Source organism: Myotis yumanensis, unplaced genomic scaffold (genome assembly GCF_028538775.1).
Source record: "Myotis yumanensis isolate MYYU_CA2020_CCGP unplaced genomic scaffold, mMyoYum1.0.hap1 SCAF_12, whole genome shotgun sequence".
Classification (NCBI taxonomy): Eukaryota; Metazoa; Chordata; class Mammalia; order Chiroptera; family Vespertilionidae; genus Myotis; species Myotis yumanensis.
In genome coordinates this window covers 17552547-17565857 of record NW_027223763.1, presented here as the reverse complement: position 1 = coordinate 17565857, position 13311 = coordinate 17552547, and the positions used below count along the sequence as shown (strand labels likewise).

Here is a 13311-nt window from a genome sequence, read left to right as displayed (position 1 = left end):
GGTCGCGACCCACAGGTTGAGAACCGCTGTAGAGTGTACACTGCCTGGGGCTAGTCATTAGAACTGAACTAGAGCCATGGCCCACGTGCCTCAGTTGGTTGGGCATCATCCCATGCACTGAGAGGTGGCCAGTTTGATTCCCTGTCAGGGCATATGTCCCGGTTGTGGGCTTGATCCCCAGTAGGGGATGTGCAGGAAGCAGCCAGTTGATGTTTCTCTCCCTTCCCCTCAACCACTGAGCCATGCCAGTCAAGCTATATGCTGAGTTCTTAAAACAAGTTCCTTACCAGTTAGTTTTGCCATTTAACGTTTATTTCAGTAAGTAGACTGTACTCTTGAGAGAGAACTACAGCGAGATTTCTTACTAGTGAAGTAGGGAAGAGCCAGATAGTAAAGATGTGAAGTCGCAGGTGTGTGATTCCATTGATCTATCTAACCTCTCATCTTGGGTATCTCCTGTCTGATTTAATGGCTTTTTGGCTCAGCTCAGGGCTTACCTCACTTACCCAGCCTTGTACATAGAGGCATTATTCAGTTGTATCTTTTACTTGCAGTGTAAGGTTATTGAGGTCCCTGTTTTTTAATGAGAATGGGTTTTGGGGAGGGGTGGTGCTCACCAAGATGAATTCTGGTAATAAAAATCACCCATTTTTATTTGTTAAATATTCTAGTTTTTCAGCTGGTGGAATAGCTACGACAAGGCGATCAACTACCTGGCCACAGTGCCCAAGTACCGCATCCAAGCCATGGAGATAGCTAAAGAGCAGGGGTTGCTCAGAAAAGCCAAAGAGAAGGGCAGAAACAAGAAATCCAAAGAGGAAATTCGTGATGAGGAGGAGAACATTATAAAGAACATTATAAAGAGTAAAGTAGATATAAAGGGAGGCTATCAAAAACCCCAGATATGCGATCTTCTCCTGTTTCAAATTCTCTTAGCTCCTGTTCACCTCTGCTCATATATAGTCTGGTACTGCCGGTGGGTCTATAATTTCAATATCAAAGGCAAAGAGTATGGGGAAGAAGAAAGACTATATCTCATACGTAAATCTATGAAGATGTCAAAGTCTCAGTTTGATAGTCTAGAAGATCATCAAAAAGAAACTTTTCTTAAAAGGGAGCTCTGGATAAAGGAGAATTATGAGGTGAGTAACAAGTCTTCTGTGATTTTTATGTCACCTTCCATACCAAGATAAAATTAGTTGTGTGATAAGGATCACAGAAGTGCACTCAAATTTCTGAAATCCAAGAGCTAAATAATGAATACACATCTTACTTTTACGCTGGCCAGTGTAGCTCAGTTGGTTAGAGTGTCGTCCTGTGCACTGAAAGGTGGTGTGTCAGGGCATAGACCTAAGTTGCTGGTTTGATCCACAGTTGGGGCTTTTACAGGAGACACTGATGGATGTTTCTCTCTCACATTGATGTCTCTCTCTCTCCCCTCTGTTTTCCGTCCCCTCTAAAAATTAGTGAACTTGTCCTTGGGTGAGGATTTTTTAAAAAAGGTCTTTTATTGAAAGTATGACTATATTCGGTAGTGGGACAGTGGATTTTTAAAAAATATATATTTCTTTATTGATTTCAGAGAGGATGGGAGAGGGAGAGAGAGATAGAAACATCAATGATGAGAGAGAATCACTGATGGGCTGCCTCCTGCACAACCCCTACTGAGGATCAAGCCTGCAACCCGGGCATGTGCCCTTGGCCGGAATTGAACCCGGGACCCTTCAGTCTGCAGGCCAGTGGTCTAGCCACTGAGCCAAACCGGCTAGGGTGGGACAGTGGATTTTTAATCTGTAATTTGTTTTTTTAAAATAAATTTTAAATACTTTGATGCTGAAAATGTTAAGGATGGTCTAATTCGTTGTGTTTAAGTAGAATGGGGTGATAATGTATGTTTGCAAGGGTGTCACAACAACTCTCTGTTAACTGCGCTAGGTAAAATTTGGTCTTCCCCAAATTTCCTTCCAGTCATGTAAACTTAGCCACGGAGATTAAAACAAAACACAGAGAGAGGGTATAAAAGATGGAAATTTTGTTTAAATAGCTTCATTCCAAACAAAATGAGCACAGACTCTTCTACATAATAACTAACATATGTATGAAAAGTTACTTTCATTTTTAAATTCAATTGACTTACTATGTACCTCGAACTGTGGGCATTTTAATAACTGTATATTCTACAGTTGTCAGCTACAACAGTGACTTTGAGGTGATCAGCTGCCGAGCTAAAGTCTTCAAGCAACTAGTCATCTCACCATGATCTGTTAGGTTTGGGGTAAAATTACTTGGTTAATATATTAAATATAGGAATAAAAAACAGTGAAATCTTCCTAAAAAATCTGAACTATAATTGTTTTTTTTAGTTTCAGAGACATTCCTTTTATATGTCATATTCTAAATAGATTTTACTAAAAGTAAAGCTTCAGTCTGAATTATATTTAAGTAACTTAACTTACTGAAAATTGCCAGAATGTTTTGGCAAGTAATTATATTCAGCCTGATTATCACTAACATAAAAATGGAAGGTAACATACTATTTTGCTCCTAAATTACCTGAAAAGTTTTCTTTTTAAAGTAGGTTAAGCAGTCTAATTCACAAAACTGTCTTTCATAGAGTACTATTCTGGGCTTAATTATCCTATATACTAAAAGCCTAATATGCTAAGTGTCTGGTCGTCCAGTCGGCTGCTCAACCAATCAAAGTGTAATATGCTAATGATATACTAAGGCTGCTCAACTGCTCGCTATGATGTGCACTGACCACCAGGGGACAGATGCTCTGACCGGTAGGTTAGCCTGCTGCTGGGGTCCAGCCGATAGGGACTGAGCGAGACAGGCCGGACACACCTGGAACCCTCCCGTGGTCCTTCCCTGGCTGGGCAACCTCTCGAGTCCCTCCCCTGCCCTGATCGTGCACTGGTGGGGTCCCTTGGCCTGGCCTGTGCCCTCTCGCAATCCAGGCTGAGGGGACCCCACCTCCCCCCCGAGTGCACAAATTTCGTGCACCGGGCCTCCAGTGTTATTATATGAGATTATATATATTTGGTCATTACTTCCTAAATTTGGAAGTAGAATAATTTCTTTGTAAAATTTGATATAACTCTGAAACTGGTTATGAAAACGTGTCCATTTAATGTCAGTTGACATCCACTGAAAGTTACAGAGATGCATATGTTTTGTTCTTAATCCATGTGGTTTATTTAACCTTCTTTGGTAACTTTAGTAAAATATTTTGAAAAACCAATAATTATTTTTGAAGATAAAAGTGGATTGGATGTAAGTTCAGTTTGGAGACAAATGTATATACCAGGTCATTTTGTTCCTTGGTTAGGATCAACAAATACCGAAAGCCACCAGTTAAATTTACAGAAAAATACGTTAAAAAAATGAAGTGTGATTCTAAATATTGGACATTAATTGCAGAGAGGGAATGTTTAAGTCCTTTAAACTCAGCTTGTGTATGATTTTAATGAGGGCTAGTTCTTCTACAAGCTGTTCTTTAGTATTTAACACTGAATGTTCAAGTGCTTAACTGCTTAGTATTTTTAGTGCATGGTCTTCAGAAGACAAACCAATACATTCATTGGACACTTTTATCTAAACTTATATTTGAAAAATGTAAATATGCCATAAAGCTTATGACAAATGCATCCCTTTGGATTATAAAGTCAGCTAGTGTTTTTTATACTTACAGGTCTACAAACAAGAACAAGAAGAAGAGCTAAAGCAAAAATTGGCCAACAACCCTCGATGGAAGAGATACAGGAGATGGATGAGGAATGAAGGGCCCGGACGGCTAACATTTGTGGATGACTGAGGCCTGCTGGAATGCTACTATGCCAAACCTTAATCGTGATATTTTCATAACTGAATTATTTTAGAAATGTTTCCCCTACTCCTCTGCAGTAACTAAAATTCCTTAAGTATTTGATTCAACAGAATAATGAAGAAATTTAAACTTTACCTTAAAACTTTATACATAAGACATTTATGATTGTTCAGTTTTTATAATCTATTTGTGGATTTTGTTAAAAGATTTAACATGAAGATTTATAAGTTGCCATTTAAAATTTTATATGTTTGGTTAAAAGATTTGACATGAAAATTTATTAGATACCATTGACAATGTTTACGTGTTAAGTGCTTATTCTTCAAACGTGTTTCCGTATTCTCTGTTATAGTGCTACATTTTTCTGCTTTCGTGGCCTCTGATATTTTCACAAAACATAAAACATTATAATAGCATTTCATTATGTTATTGAGTGTCTTTCTAGACACAAACTTCAACAAAATGATTTCAACTATAACGTCATCTTCTTTATAGTCATTCTGGGATTGAAATATGTTCAGAATATATCTCCAGGAGAGTCCTCTAAAATGTCTTTCCACTCTTCCTCCCCAGTCATAGTATTCCTAAGAAGGTCATAAACTCTCCAGGAGAGTGACTCTGCGTTCATGTCCTTGTAGGATGATCTTGATTACAGTCATTATAGGACTATGACTTTTTTCAAACATGTTTCCAGAAGAGACCTTGTACAAAGGCCTTTTGTACCACAGTATTGCTTTTCACCCCCACTTCAATTTTTAAAAAGCGACGAAGCAGAAATAGTGTACTGAAAAGTTGTTAGTATATTATAAAGTCCTTGAGTGGTAAAAAAAAAAAAAATCCATTGTACATGAATGCATTTACATATATTTGAACCAGAAAAAAAGAAGTGACTATGTGCTGTTCTTTCAATGAGATATAAACAATGAGATATGTTTTCATACATGTGGAAGTGAAAGTAATTCACACATAATTTGACTGAAGCATGATTTTCACCAAGGTATCAACGCACATGCGTGGTGGCGAATCAGTACTGCTGTTAAAGGGTTTATCCCATGCGTCATATGAATAAAATGGTTGCAATATGTCACGTTTGTTGGTATGACATTGTAAATCAAAGATTAACATATTGCTTTTGTTACATAACTTTTACAGATTAGGATAGAGAGTAGATTATTATGAGAATTAAATAAGATAGGAGGAAAGTGCTGGCAAATATGAGTGCTCAGTAAATGTTTTCTTACCTTCAGAGGGAACAGGAACCATTCATTCTCATTTGTTAAAATCCAGGGCGGGAGGGTGTCTACTGATGATTTAAAACCCCATGTTTCTTTCTTTTTTTTTTTTTTTTAAATATATTTTATTGATTTTTTACAGAGAGGAAGGGAGAGGGACAGAGAGCCAGAAACATTGATGAGAGAGAAACATCGATCAGGTGCCTCCTGCACACCCCTCACTGGGGATGTGCCCGCAACCAAGGCACACGCCCTTGACCGAAACCGAACCTGGGACCCTTCAGTCCGCAGGCTGACGCTCTATCCACTGAGCCAAACCCGTTAGGGCACCCCATGTTTCTTTTACTCTTTTAATAGGTGTTTTCTTTACTCTTTTAATAGGTGTTTGAATTCCTCACCTTGTTCGAGGTGTAGTGCTGTGCTAGAGTGAAAAAAGCGATGCTCCTTAGGGTTGGAGTTGTGTGTTTTAAAAGCAGCTGCTGGCCTCTTGTTGCCTTGGGTACAAGGTGAAGCAGCTAAGATGACAACTCAGGAAAGAAACTTCCAGAGACATCAGAATAATCAGCTACTCACTAGTAGAAGGCCTACATTTACTGAAGGGACACTTTTAAGATAAACAGGCATGCTTGAAGGGTTGCTCAAAAGGACATCAAGTAGCCCTAAGTTCCACTGCCTCCAAAAGTCTCAAAATGCCCCTCAAGCGCTGGCCTGTGTGGCACAATGGTTGGAGCACCCTGTGCATTGCAAGGTTGTGGGTTCGATTCCTGGTTGGGGCACACCAATGTTTCTCTCGCTTGCCTGCTCTCCCCCCTTCAGTCTCTAAAAATTTTAAAAAGAAAAAAAAAAAGCCCATGAAAATGTCTCTCTACAAACCTGGTGAATCAGGAGAGTTCTAAAAATGGGCATAAGGAAGTGAAATAACTTATGGTACATTGTTTCACACGTGATAGTTGATGTGTTTTCCTGTTTCTTTTGAATCATTTTAGAAAACCAAAGGGATAATTGCTATTTTCATGAACATGGGCAGAAACACCTTCCGGTTTCGTTTTTATGGAGAAGAGTGATTTTTAGCCCCTTTGCTGGGAAGATAACCCGCTGTTAGAAGGTCCATGGCAGAGGAGTGAGGAACTGCAGGTGACAGCTGGGAGGCAGGAAGCGTGCAGGACGCCGGCGCAGCGCGGTCCTGCCTGTGTGTGGAACGCGGAGGCGCTGGGGTTCCTGGCAGTTCCCGACCCAACTGTCGTTATCGCTTACCTGGCTCCTCCCCGCGGGGATCGGGATCCGGGAGCGGCCGCCGGGCGAGAGGCAGGCGGGAGGGCGAGGCCGGGCGGCGGGGCGGGGCGGGCCAACGGCTTCCCCGCCCCGGGGCGGCACCCGCTCCCGGCCCGGCCCGGCCCCCGCTCAGCCCCCGCTCAGCCCCCGCCGCTCGCCGCGCCGCGCCGCCCGCCGCCATGTCCTCCGGGGCCAGCGTGTACGCCCTGCAGCGCCTGGTGGAGCAGCTCAAGCTGGAGGCCGGCGTGGAGAGGATCAAGGTGCGGCGCCGGCGCCCTCTTCTCGGGGCGGAGCGCGGAGAACGTGTGAGGCCGCGGGCGGGCGGGAGCGCGAGCCGGGCGCGGGGCGCGGGGCCGGGGCGAGGCCGCGCGGGGCGGGCGGGGCGGCGGGGAGGACGGCGCGCTGGCCCCGGCTCGCGGCTGGGCCCGCAGGGATGGGAGCCCCGCGCCGGGCCGAGCGGGACCCAGCGCCGGGGGTGGGGGGGGGGGGGGGAAGGTGGGCCCGAGGGGAGGGCGAGGAGGCCGGCCGGGGAGACTGGCTTGCGGTCCCCGCGGGGGCGCGCGGGGCCGGGACCGAGCGCCCCTCCGCGTTTCCCTGTCGGTGCGCGAGGATGAGGCCGGAGATGCGGGGGCGACGAATGAATGGACGGCCTGGGTGATGGACTGAGAGGGGGGAGGTGCTGCTCAGGGATCCGGCGTCGTGACCCGCGGATGGCGCGGCCGTTTGCTGCCGCACCGGGGAGGGAGCGCGAGGAGGGGACGGAGGGGGCGGCGAGGTCAGGTTTGGGTCCGTGGGCTTCGCGGCGACGTCCCGACGGCCTTTAGCTCCGTGGGCCGAAGCGCAGAGGCCGAGGCTGAAGGATGCCATTGGGAGATGCAGGGCGGGAAAGGCGTGTTGGTGAGAGGCCGGCATGGAGCCGGCACCTGCAGAGGGGAGGCCGAGAGGAGAGCCGGGAGGAAGCCCGGGGCGAGTCCCGCGTCCACTGTGGGTTCAGTCCGCGGGGTAAAGGATCTGTTGTGTGACCGGGTGTGGCAGCGGGTACAGGCAGCGTCCTCTGCAGACCTCGCAGGCCGGCCTCCGCATCCGGCACTATCCTAGGTCCTGAGCGATTCCAGGGGCGAAGATAAACAGGAAACACATTAACCAGAAAATAATGTCAGACAGTAAGTGATGTGAAGCGTATAGAACAAGGGGAAGAGAGGCTTATGGCATGCTGAAGGGTCTCCGTAGGAGGAGGAGCAGTCTGGATTGTAATAAGGTAGGCACCCTTAAAGAGAAGTCTGGTTTTCGAGAGGAAACACCTTTTTCTTTTTCTTTTTTTAAAGTAGGAAACAAAAAGCCATGTTTTGAGTTGAGCAAAGGAACAAATGGAGAAGGAGATTTGGAGGGAGAGGAGACAGGGGGCCTGGGATTGGGGGGACCTTTTGAGACAGGAAGAAGGGATGGGGATATGTATACAGATAGATGTTTCTAGGTAGGGACTTGAGGACTTGTATGGTGACAGTTTTCTTGGAATAGAGGCCTTCTTTGGGGCAGAGGAAAGGGAGCCAATGGAACCCCCAGAGCGAGGGTGGGGAGAGGGTGCCTTGAGGGATGCGGGGGGCGGGAGGGTGTCTCTTTCTTACCAGGCACATCCCTAGACACCTCGTGATGTTGGAGACCCGGCTGCTGTGAGAGTGGAGACTCCTTGCACCCTTTATGGGTCCTCTCACCCGGCAGCATTTGACCACCCAGGGGTCTGAGTGCCCACCTGAAGGGTAGTTGATCCAAGTAAGTGGGTTAGCAGGGAAGATATGCCAGAAAGATGGAAGTGGGTGTGGAGGGCAAGGGGCTTGAGGGTCTGCCCAGAAAGAGGCTGAGCCTGGGCTGGATAGAGACGGAACAGGGCGAGCCTCCTGGTGTTGGGCTGGAGGGAGGGCGAGGTGGCATTCTCTCTGAGAGCCGAGAGCAGGTGTAGCCGGAGGAGGAAGCAGCGCCCTGGATGGGAGGAGAGATTGTGATCAGAAAGCAGGATGCTGGAGTGTAACATTTCCGTTGTGGAGCAGTTAACAGGTCTTGGCTGTGACTGCTGGCATGGAGGAGGAGGAGGTTTGAGGAGAGGAGGTCGGGGAGCTGAAACTAGGGTTGTAGCAAGTGTTCAGGAGGATGCGGAGACCTGAGGGGGAGAGGGAAACAGCCAGATGCCTACGCTGTGAGGAAGCTGGGGAACCCGTTAAATAAATTATTATGGGAGATGAAACCGAGATCTAGGGAATTTGAGAGAATTGTTCAAGGCACACAGAGAATACACTTCGCTGAGGGATGTGCTCAGGGAAGCAGACCTGGGGTGCTTGGCGGCGTCTCACAGGCAGCACTTTAGGGAGTCACAGCAATCCAAGGTCTGGCCTCCTCATCTCGGGGCTCGATGACCGTGCTCAGCGCACCCAGAGATGATGTCTCCTCAACAGACTTGCTAGCTGGTCAATATCCAGGGCACCACCTGTTTAGTTTCCCTTCCTAGTGCCTGGAATGCTCCATATCCACCCCAGGACCCCTTCTTTGCTTTGGAGAAGCCTCTCGGACGTTGCTGGGTGAGATGGGCGGAAACCAAGGGAAGTCGTGTAACCTGGGTGGGCATTATCCCACCTCCAGCAGCAGGCCACAGCTTCCCAGAGTTTGGGCCTGAATCCTCCCAATCTAAAGTGCTAGGCAGTGGTTCTCAACCTGTGGGTCGCGACCCCTCTGGCGGGCGAATGACCCTTTCACAGGGGTCTCCTAAGACCATCCTGCATATCAGATATTTACATGATGATTCATAACAGTAGTAACATTACAGTTATGAAGTAGCAACGAAAATAATTTTATGGTTGGGTCACAACATGAGGAACCGTATTTAAAGGGCCAGAAGGTTGAGAACCACTGCGCAAGAGGAATGCTGTCCACTCTTACTCTTATGTTCTCTGCGTGTCCTCTCACCTTCACTTTTTGACCATGTTGTTAGGCAAGGGTTCCGTTAGTCCCATTTTCCAAGGGGCCCTGGGAGATAGTCTCCTTCCACTCAGGTGTGGGGTCCACCTGTTCCCTTTGATACAGAGGAAGCAAGCATGAGCACAATTGGTTACAAATTTCTTTTGAATTAATAACTGTTCTATAGAACCATTAACTCCAATTATAATTAATGTGAAATGATAAAACTTCTATTGAGGGAAAAGTAAACTTAAACATTATTCTGACAGTGTTTTGTGTTTAGGTTATGTAACAAATGATTATTACATGAATGAAACCAAAATTCCTAAAAGCATTCTAGAAATGAGATTGTAACTGTAACATGAGTTGATTTTCCAGTTATTTGGAAACTTGGGAAATTAACACAAAGTGGTAGTAATTCTTGAAGAGCAATTAGAATCATTTCTGTACAATATAGGTGAGTTTTTACACAAAGCATCTTTCAATGCAAGAAAAATGGGAAATGCCTGGCCCGTGTGGCTCAGTGGTTGAGTGTTGACCCATGAACCAAGAGATCAAGGTTTGATTCCAGTCAGGGCAGATGTCCTAGTTGCAGGCTCAATCCCCATTAGGGAGCATGCATGCAGGAGGGAGCTGATCAATGATTCTCTCTCATCATTGATGTTTCTATCTCTCTCCCTCTCTCTGAAATGAATAAACACATATTTTTAAAAATGAAAAGAAAAATGGGAAGTGAAGAAAGGCTTCAAATATGTGCGATTTAAAACGACATTTATTAACTCAACGATTCTTAGGTCAGCAGTTTAAGCTGGGTTCAACTGTATAGTTCTGCTGATCTTTGCTGTGCCCTCCTGTGCATCTGCAGTCAAATGGAGGGTTGGCTGGTGGCTGGGTGATATGGGGTGGCTTCACTCACGTAGCTGGGGGTTGGTAGTTAGGTGGCTGGGTCTAGCTTTCTGCTGCTCTTCCACAAGGTCTCGGGTTGTCTGGCTTGGTATTATGAGATGGTGATTTTAGGATTCTAATCACAGCAAGAGAGAGAGAGAACTGCAAAGGCTCTTCTAACCAAGGCTTGGAACTTGCCCATTATTTCTACTACATTCTCCTGGTCAAAGCAAGTCACCAAACAAGCTCAGATTTGAGAAGTGGGTAAGCAGGCTCCAGCTTTTGGTGGGAGGAGTTGCAAAATATTGTGACTTTTCTGCAGTCTGCCACATATATATTGCTAGTGGTGTGGCAGCACTATTCTGAGTGCTTTGCCTGCATTAACTCAATCATCACATCAATCCAATGAAGTGGGTACTGTTACTAAATACAGTTCACCGATGAGAAAACAAGTACTGAGAAGCTAAGAGACCGGCCCATGTCCGTACAGGTAGTGACACAGCTGAATCTGAGCCCAGGCAGTCTGGTTCCAGAGGCTGCTCTGTTCACCAACAAGCTGTCCTGCCCCCGAGCGAGGCGGGAGAACTTGTTCTGAGCACACGGGATAAAACTCCAGCCTTGTATACATTAAACAGTGTGCTCACTTGGCAAACAGGGATACATCTATACATACTTTATGAGTGAAAATGTGTAAAGGGAACACTAGCATGAGCTATTTCTTTACCAATTTAGTCTCAGAACTAGGATACTAAATGCATCAGAGACGCTGCTTTTTCTTTCTTTTGTTGAATAAGCAACCAAAAATATCCTAAATCAGAGTTCATTGCAATTGTAACCTTTCCTCTTTGGAGTTCAGTTATTAGAACTTTCAGCAAAAAGGAAGACTTCTGGCAGCCACAGAAAGTGTGGTCAGGCTGCAGGCGCGTTTTTCAGAATGCCGAAGGGCTGCCCGGTGGATCTGGCTGTGGGCGGCGTGTCAAGCTGCAGGCCTTTGGTTTCAGGTCTCCCAGGCGGCTGCCGAGCTTCAGCAGTACTGCATGCAGAATGCCTGCAAGGATGCCCTGCTGGTCGGAGTTCCAGCGGGCAGCAACCCCTTCCGGGAGCCCAGGTCTTGTGCTTTACTCTGAAGACTGGTGAGTCTTGATCCACCATGCCGGCTTGGGGCCATGCCACTATCACAGGGCTTCCCAGAGGATTTGGGCAACTGTGTTTTGAATATCTACTATTCTTGGGGGAATTAAAAAGAAAAGCAGCCAAATGCACAACTATCCCTGAAGGGTGACTCTAGTCTCTATTTACCCTGCCTGTGCATTGCATCTAATTAAGAGAGTCTCAATCCTCTTGGGCACTAACTCATAAGATGTTAATATCTTCATGTACTTGAGCTCTTTGACTGAGTTAGCTGGTGGTCATTGCTTGACCTTAATCCTACTCTCTGTCCTTACACCATCCCAGAGTTGTCATTTGCTGCTTGGTGCTATCAACCCACTTGCTGCTCTTGGGACAAAGGACTCCCCAGAGGAAGAGAGTTGTTCCTACTACCAGCTGTGATGTCTTTCAAAGGCTTCAGAATACATCTGTTTCACTTAATATTTTTATTGGTTTCAGAGAGGAAGGGAGAAGGAGAGAGAAATATCAATGATGGGAGAGAATCATTGGTTGGCTGCCTCCTGCACGCCCCCTACTGGGGATCAAGCCCATAACTCAGGCATGTGCCCTGACTGGGAATTGAACAGTGACCTCCTGGTTCATAGGTTGACGCTTAACCACTGAGCCAAACTGGCCAGGCTATCTCTGTGTTTTAATGGAGGAAGCTTTAATGTAGCTACTGGGGAAAAGTGTGAGTCTGGTTAAAAGAGCTTTAAAAGCCGATTATTGAAATGAAAATCTCTCTTTGGTGGCATATTAGAAATGTCATGGGTTCTAATGCATTATGTGGGGTCTAATTCACATTTTCCCTTTTTTCTTTTTTTGGAAGAGTTCAGTGAGTAGATTATTAGAGTCTTTTGGGGCCAACATATTCAAATTTTGTGTTTGAATGGGTTTTCATACAGTAAATAATCATCTTAGGTCCGTTTTCATACATATAAAGGAAATGATGCATATTAAAAAGAAGTAATCATACTATCAGGTACTGTTGTACCTTTTAATAAAAAATGCCCACATTTATGGTACTAAAGTAGTAGTTACATACTGGCTTGGCATTTTTCTTTTTACAGAGCACTTTCATGGGTGTGGTTTGAATGGGTTTTTAAAATTAACTTGTTACTCTCTGCTTTGAGAATACTAAAGTGTCCTATGAAATGCTGTTAATTTCATGTGTAAATCTTACTAAACTGAAAATGAACCAAATTCTCTTTCCATTAGGAAAGAAGTTCGCTAAGGAAGCCTTCAGACACAAAGTGATGAATGACTGCCTCCAAGTGTCACGAAAACATTTTTCTCTAACCAAACGACTTACATATTCAGACCTTCCCTGCGGCCTGGTCCTATAGCCACAATTCTACAGAAATTGATGAGTTTCAACTCAAATTAGGAAACTGAGTGAAGGAGACTTTTAAATAATAACGGCCTGGTTTGTTTGGTGAAGTGCTTTATACTTAAGACAAAAACCCTACCACCAAATATACAAAAATGCACCTCTTTCGTAAGTGAATTATTGGTGTTTCTAGACCCGAAATATTATGTATGTTTTATTTACTGATGTTTACATTTTGGGAAGGAAAACATTTTTATTAAAAAATTGAATACTTGTAATTTGTTGTTCCTAAGATTTTTACACCATAACAAAATGTGTCCTTTTCTCTTGAATTTATAATTTCAAAATGAAGGCAAGACAGTGTAAAAGTGGGGGAAAGAACAGACTTTATTAATCAAGTGATGTCTTGATTTTTGTGAGATTGTTTTATTTTAACACTAAATATGGAAGCTGTTTCTTAGCAAACTTGTTTGGAAAGATTAATGTGTTGTGTATTAGCTCTCCCCATTTTGTGTATGCCACAGATCTGATCTTTGTCTTAAGTTCCTCTACTTTATAGTTGTGGTTATACTTTAAAAAAAACACTACATTATCTCATAGCTTTCAAATGTTTAAAATGTGACTTACAGAACACTGCAAATGATTAAAAGCAAAGCAATGTGAAAATC

The 13311-nt window shown here is 44.8% G+C and overlaps 2 protein-coding genes and 1 long non-coding RNA gene across 4 annotated transcripts in view; 2 read left to right on the top strand and 1 right to left on the bottom strand.

The window, feature by feature from the left end:
- DNAJC25 (DnaJ heat shock protein family (Hsp40) member C25) overlaps positions 1-4913 on the top strand; it is a 23553-nt gene extending 18640 nt beyond the window's left edge. Inside the window, 2 exon segments of the mRNA XM_070430902.1 lie at positions 672-1142; positions 3695-4913. Coding sequence (XP_070287003.1) covers positions 672-1142; positions 3695-3817 — 594 coding nt within the window. The 3' untranslated portion in view covers positions 3818-4913.
- Positions 1-6491, bottom strand: part of LOC139020868 (uncharacterized) — a 21202-nt gene extending 14711 nt beyond the window's left edge. Inside the window, exon 1 of the long non-coding RNA XR_011473373.1 lies at positions 6316-6491. This is a non-coding gene — a long non-coding RNA (uncharacterized lncRNA). The remainder of the gene's footprint in view (positions 1-6315) is intronic.
- On the top strand, positions 6463-13311 carry GNG10 (G protein subunit gamma 10). Of its 2 annotated transcripts, none has more exons than XM_070430907.1 (3): positions 6463-6638; positions 11166-11297; positions 12532-13311. In XM_070430907.1, the coding sequence occupies exons 1-2, from the start codon at positions 6513-6515 to the stop codon at positions 11289-11291; spliced, it is 252 nt and encodes an 83-aa protein (XP_070287008.1). In that variant the 5' UTR covers positions 6463-6512; the 3' UTR covers positions 11292-11297; positions 12532-13311. The 2 variants fall into 2 exon arrangements, with proteins under 2 accessions (XP_070287008.1, XP_070287009.1); XM_070430908.1 differs by having other exon boundaries at positions 6466-6593.

Coding starts and splice junctions, on each gene's coding strand:
- GNG10 (XM_070430907.1), top strand. CDS start 6,513: ATGTCCTCCGGGGCCAGCGTGTACGCCCTGCAGCGCCTGGTGGAGCAG. Junction 6,639..11,165: donor GGGCGGAGCGCGGAGAACGT/GTGAGGCCGCGG, acceptor CTTTGGTTTCAG/GTCTCCCAGGCGGCTGCCGA.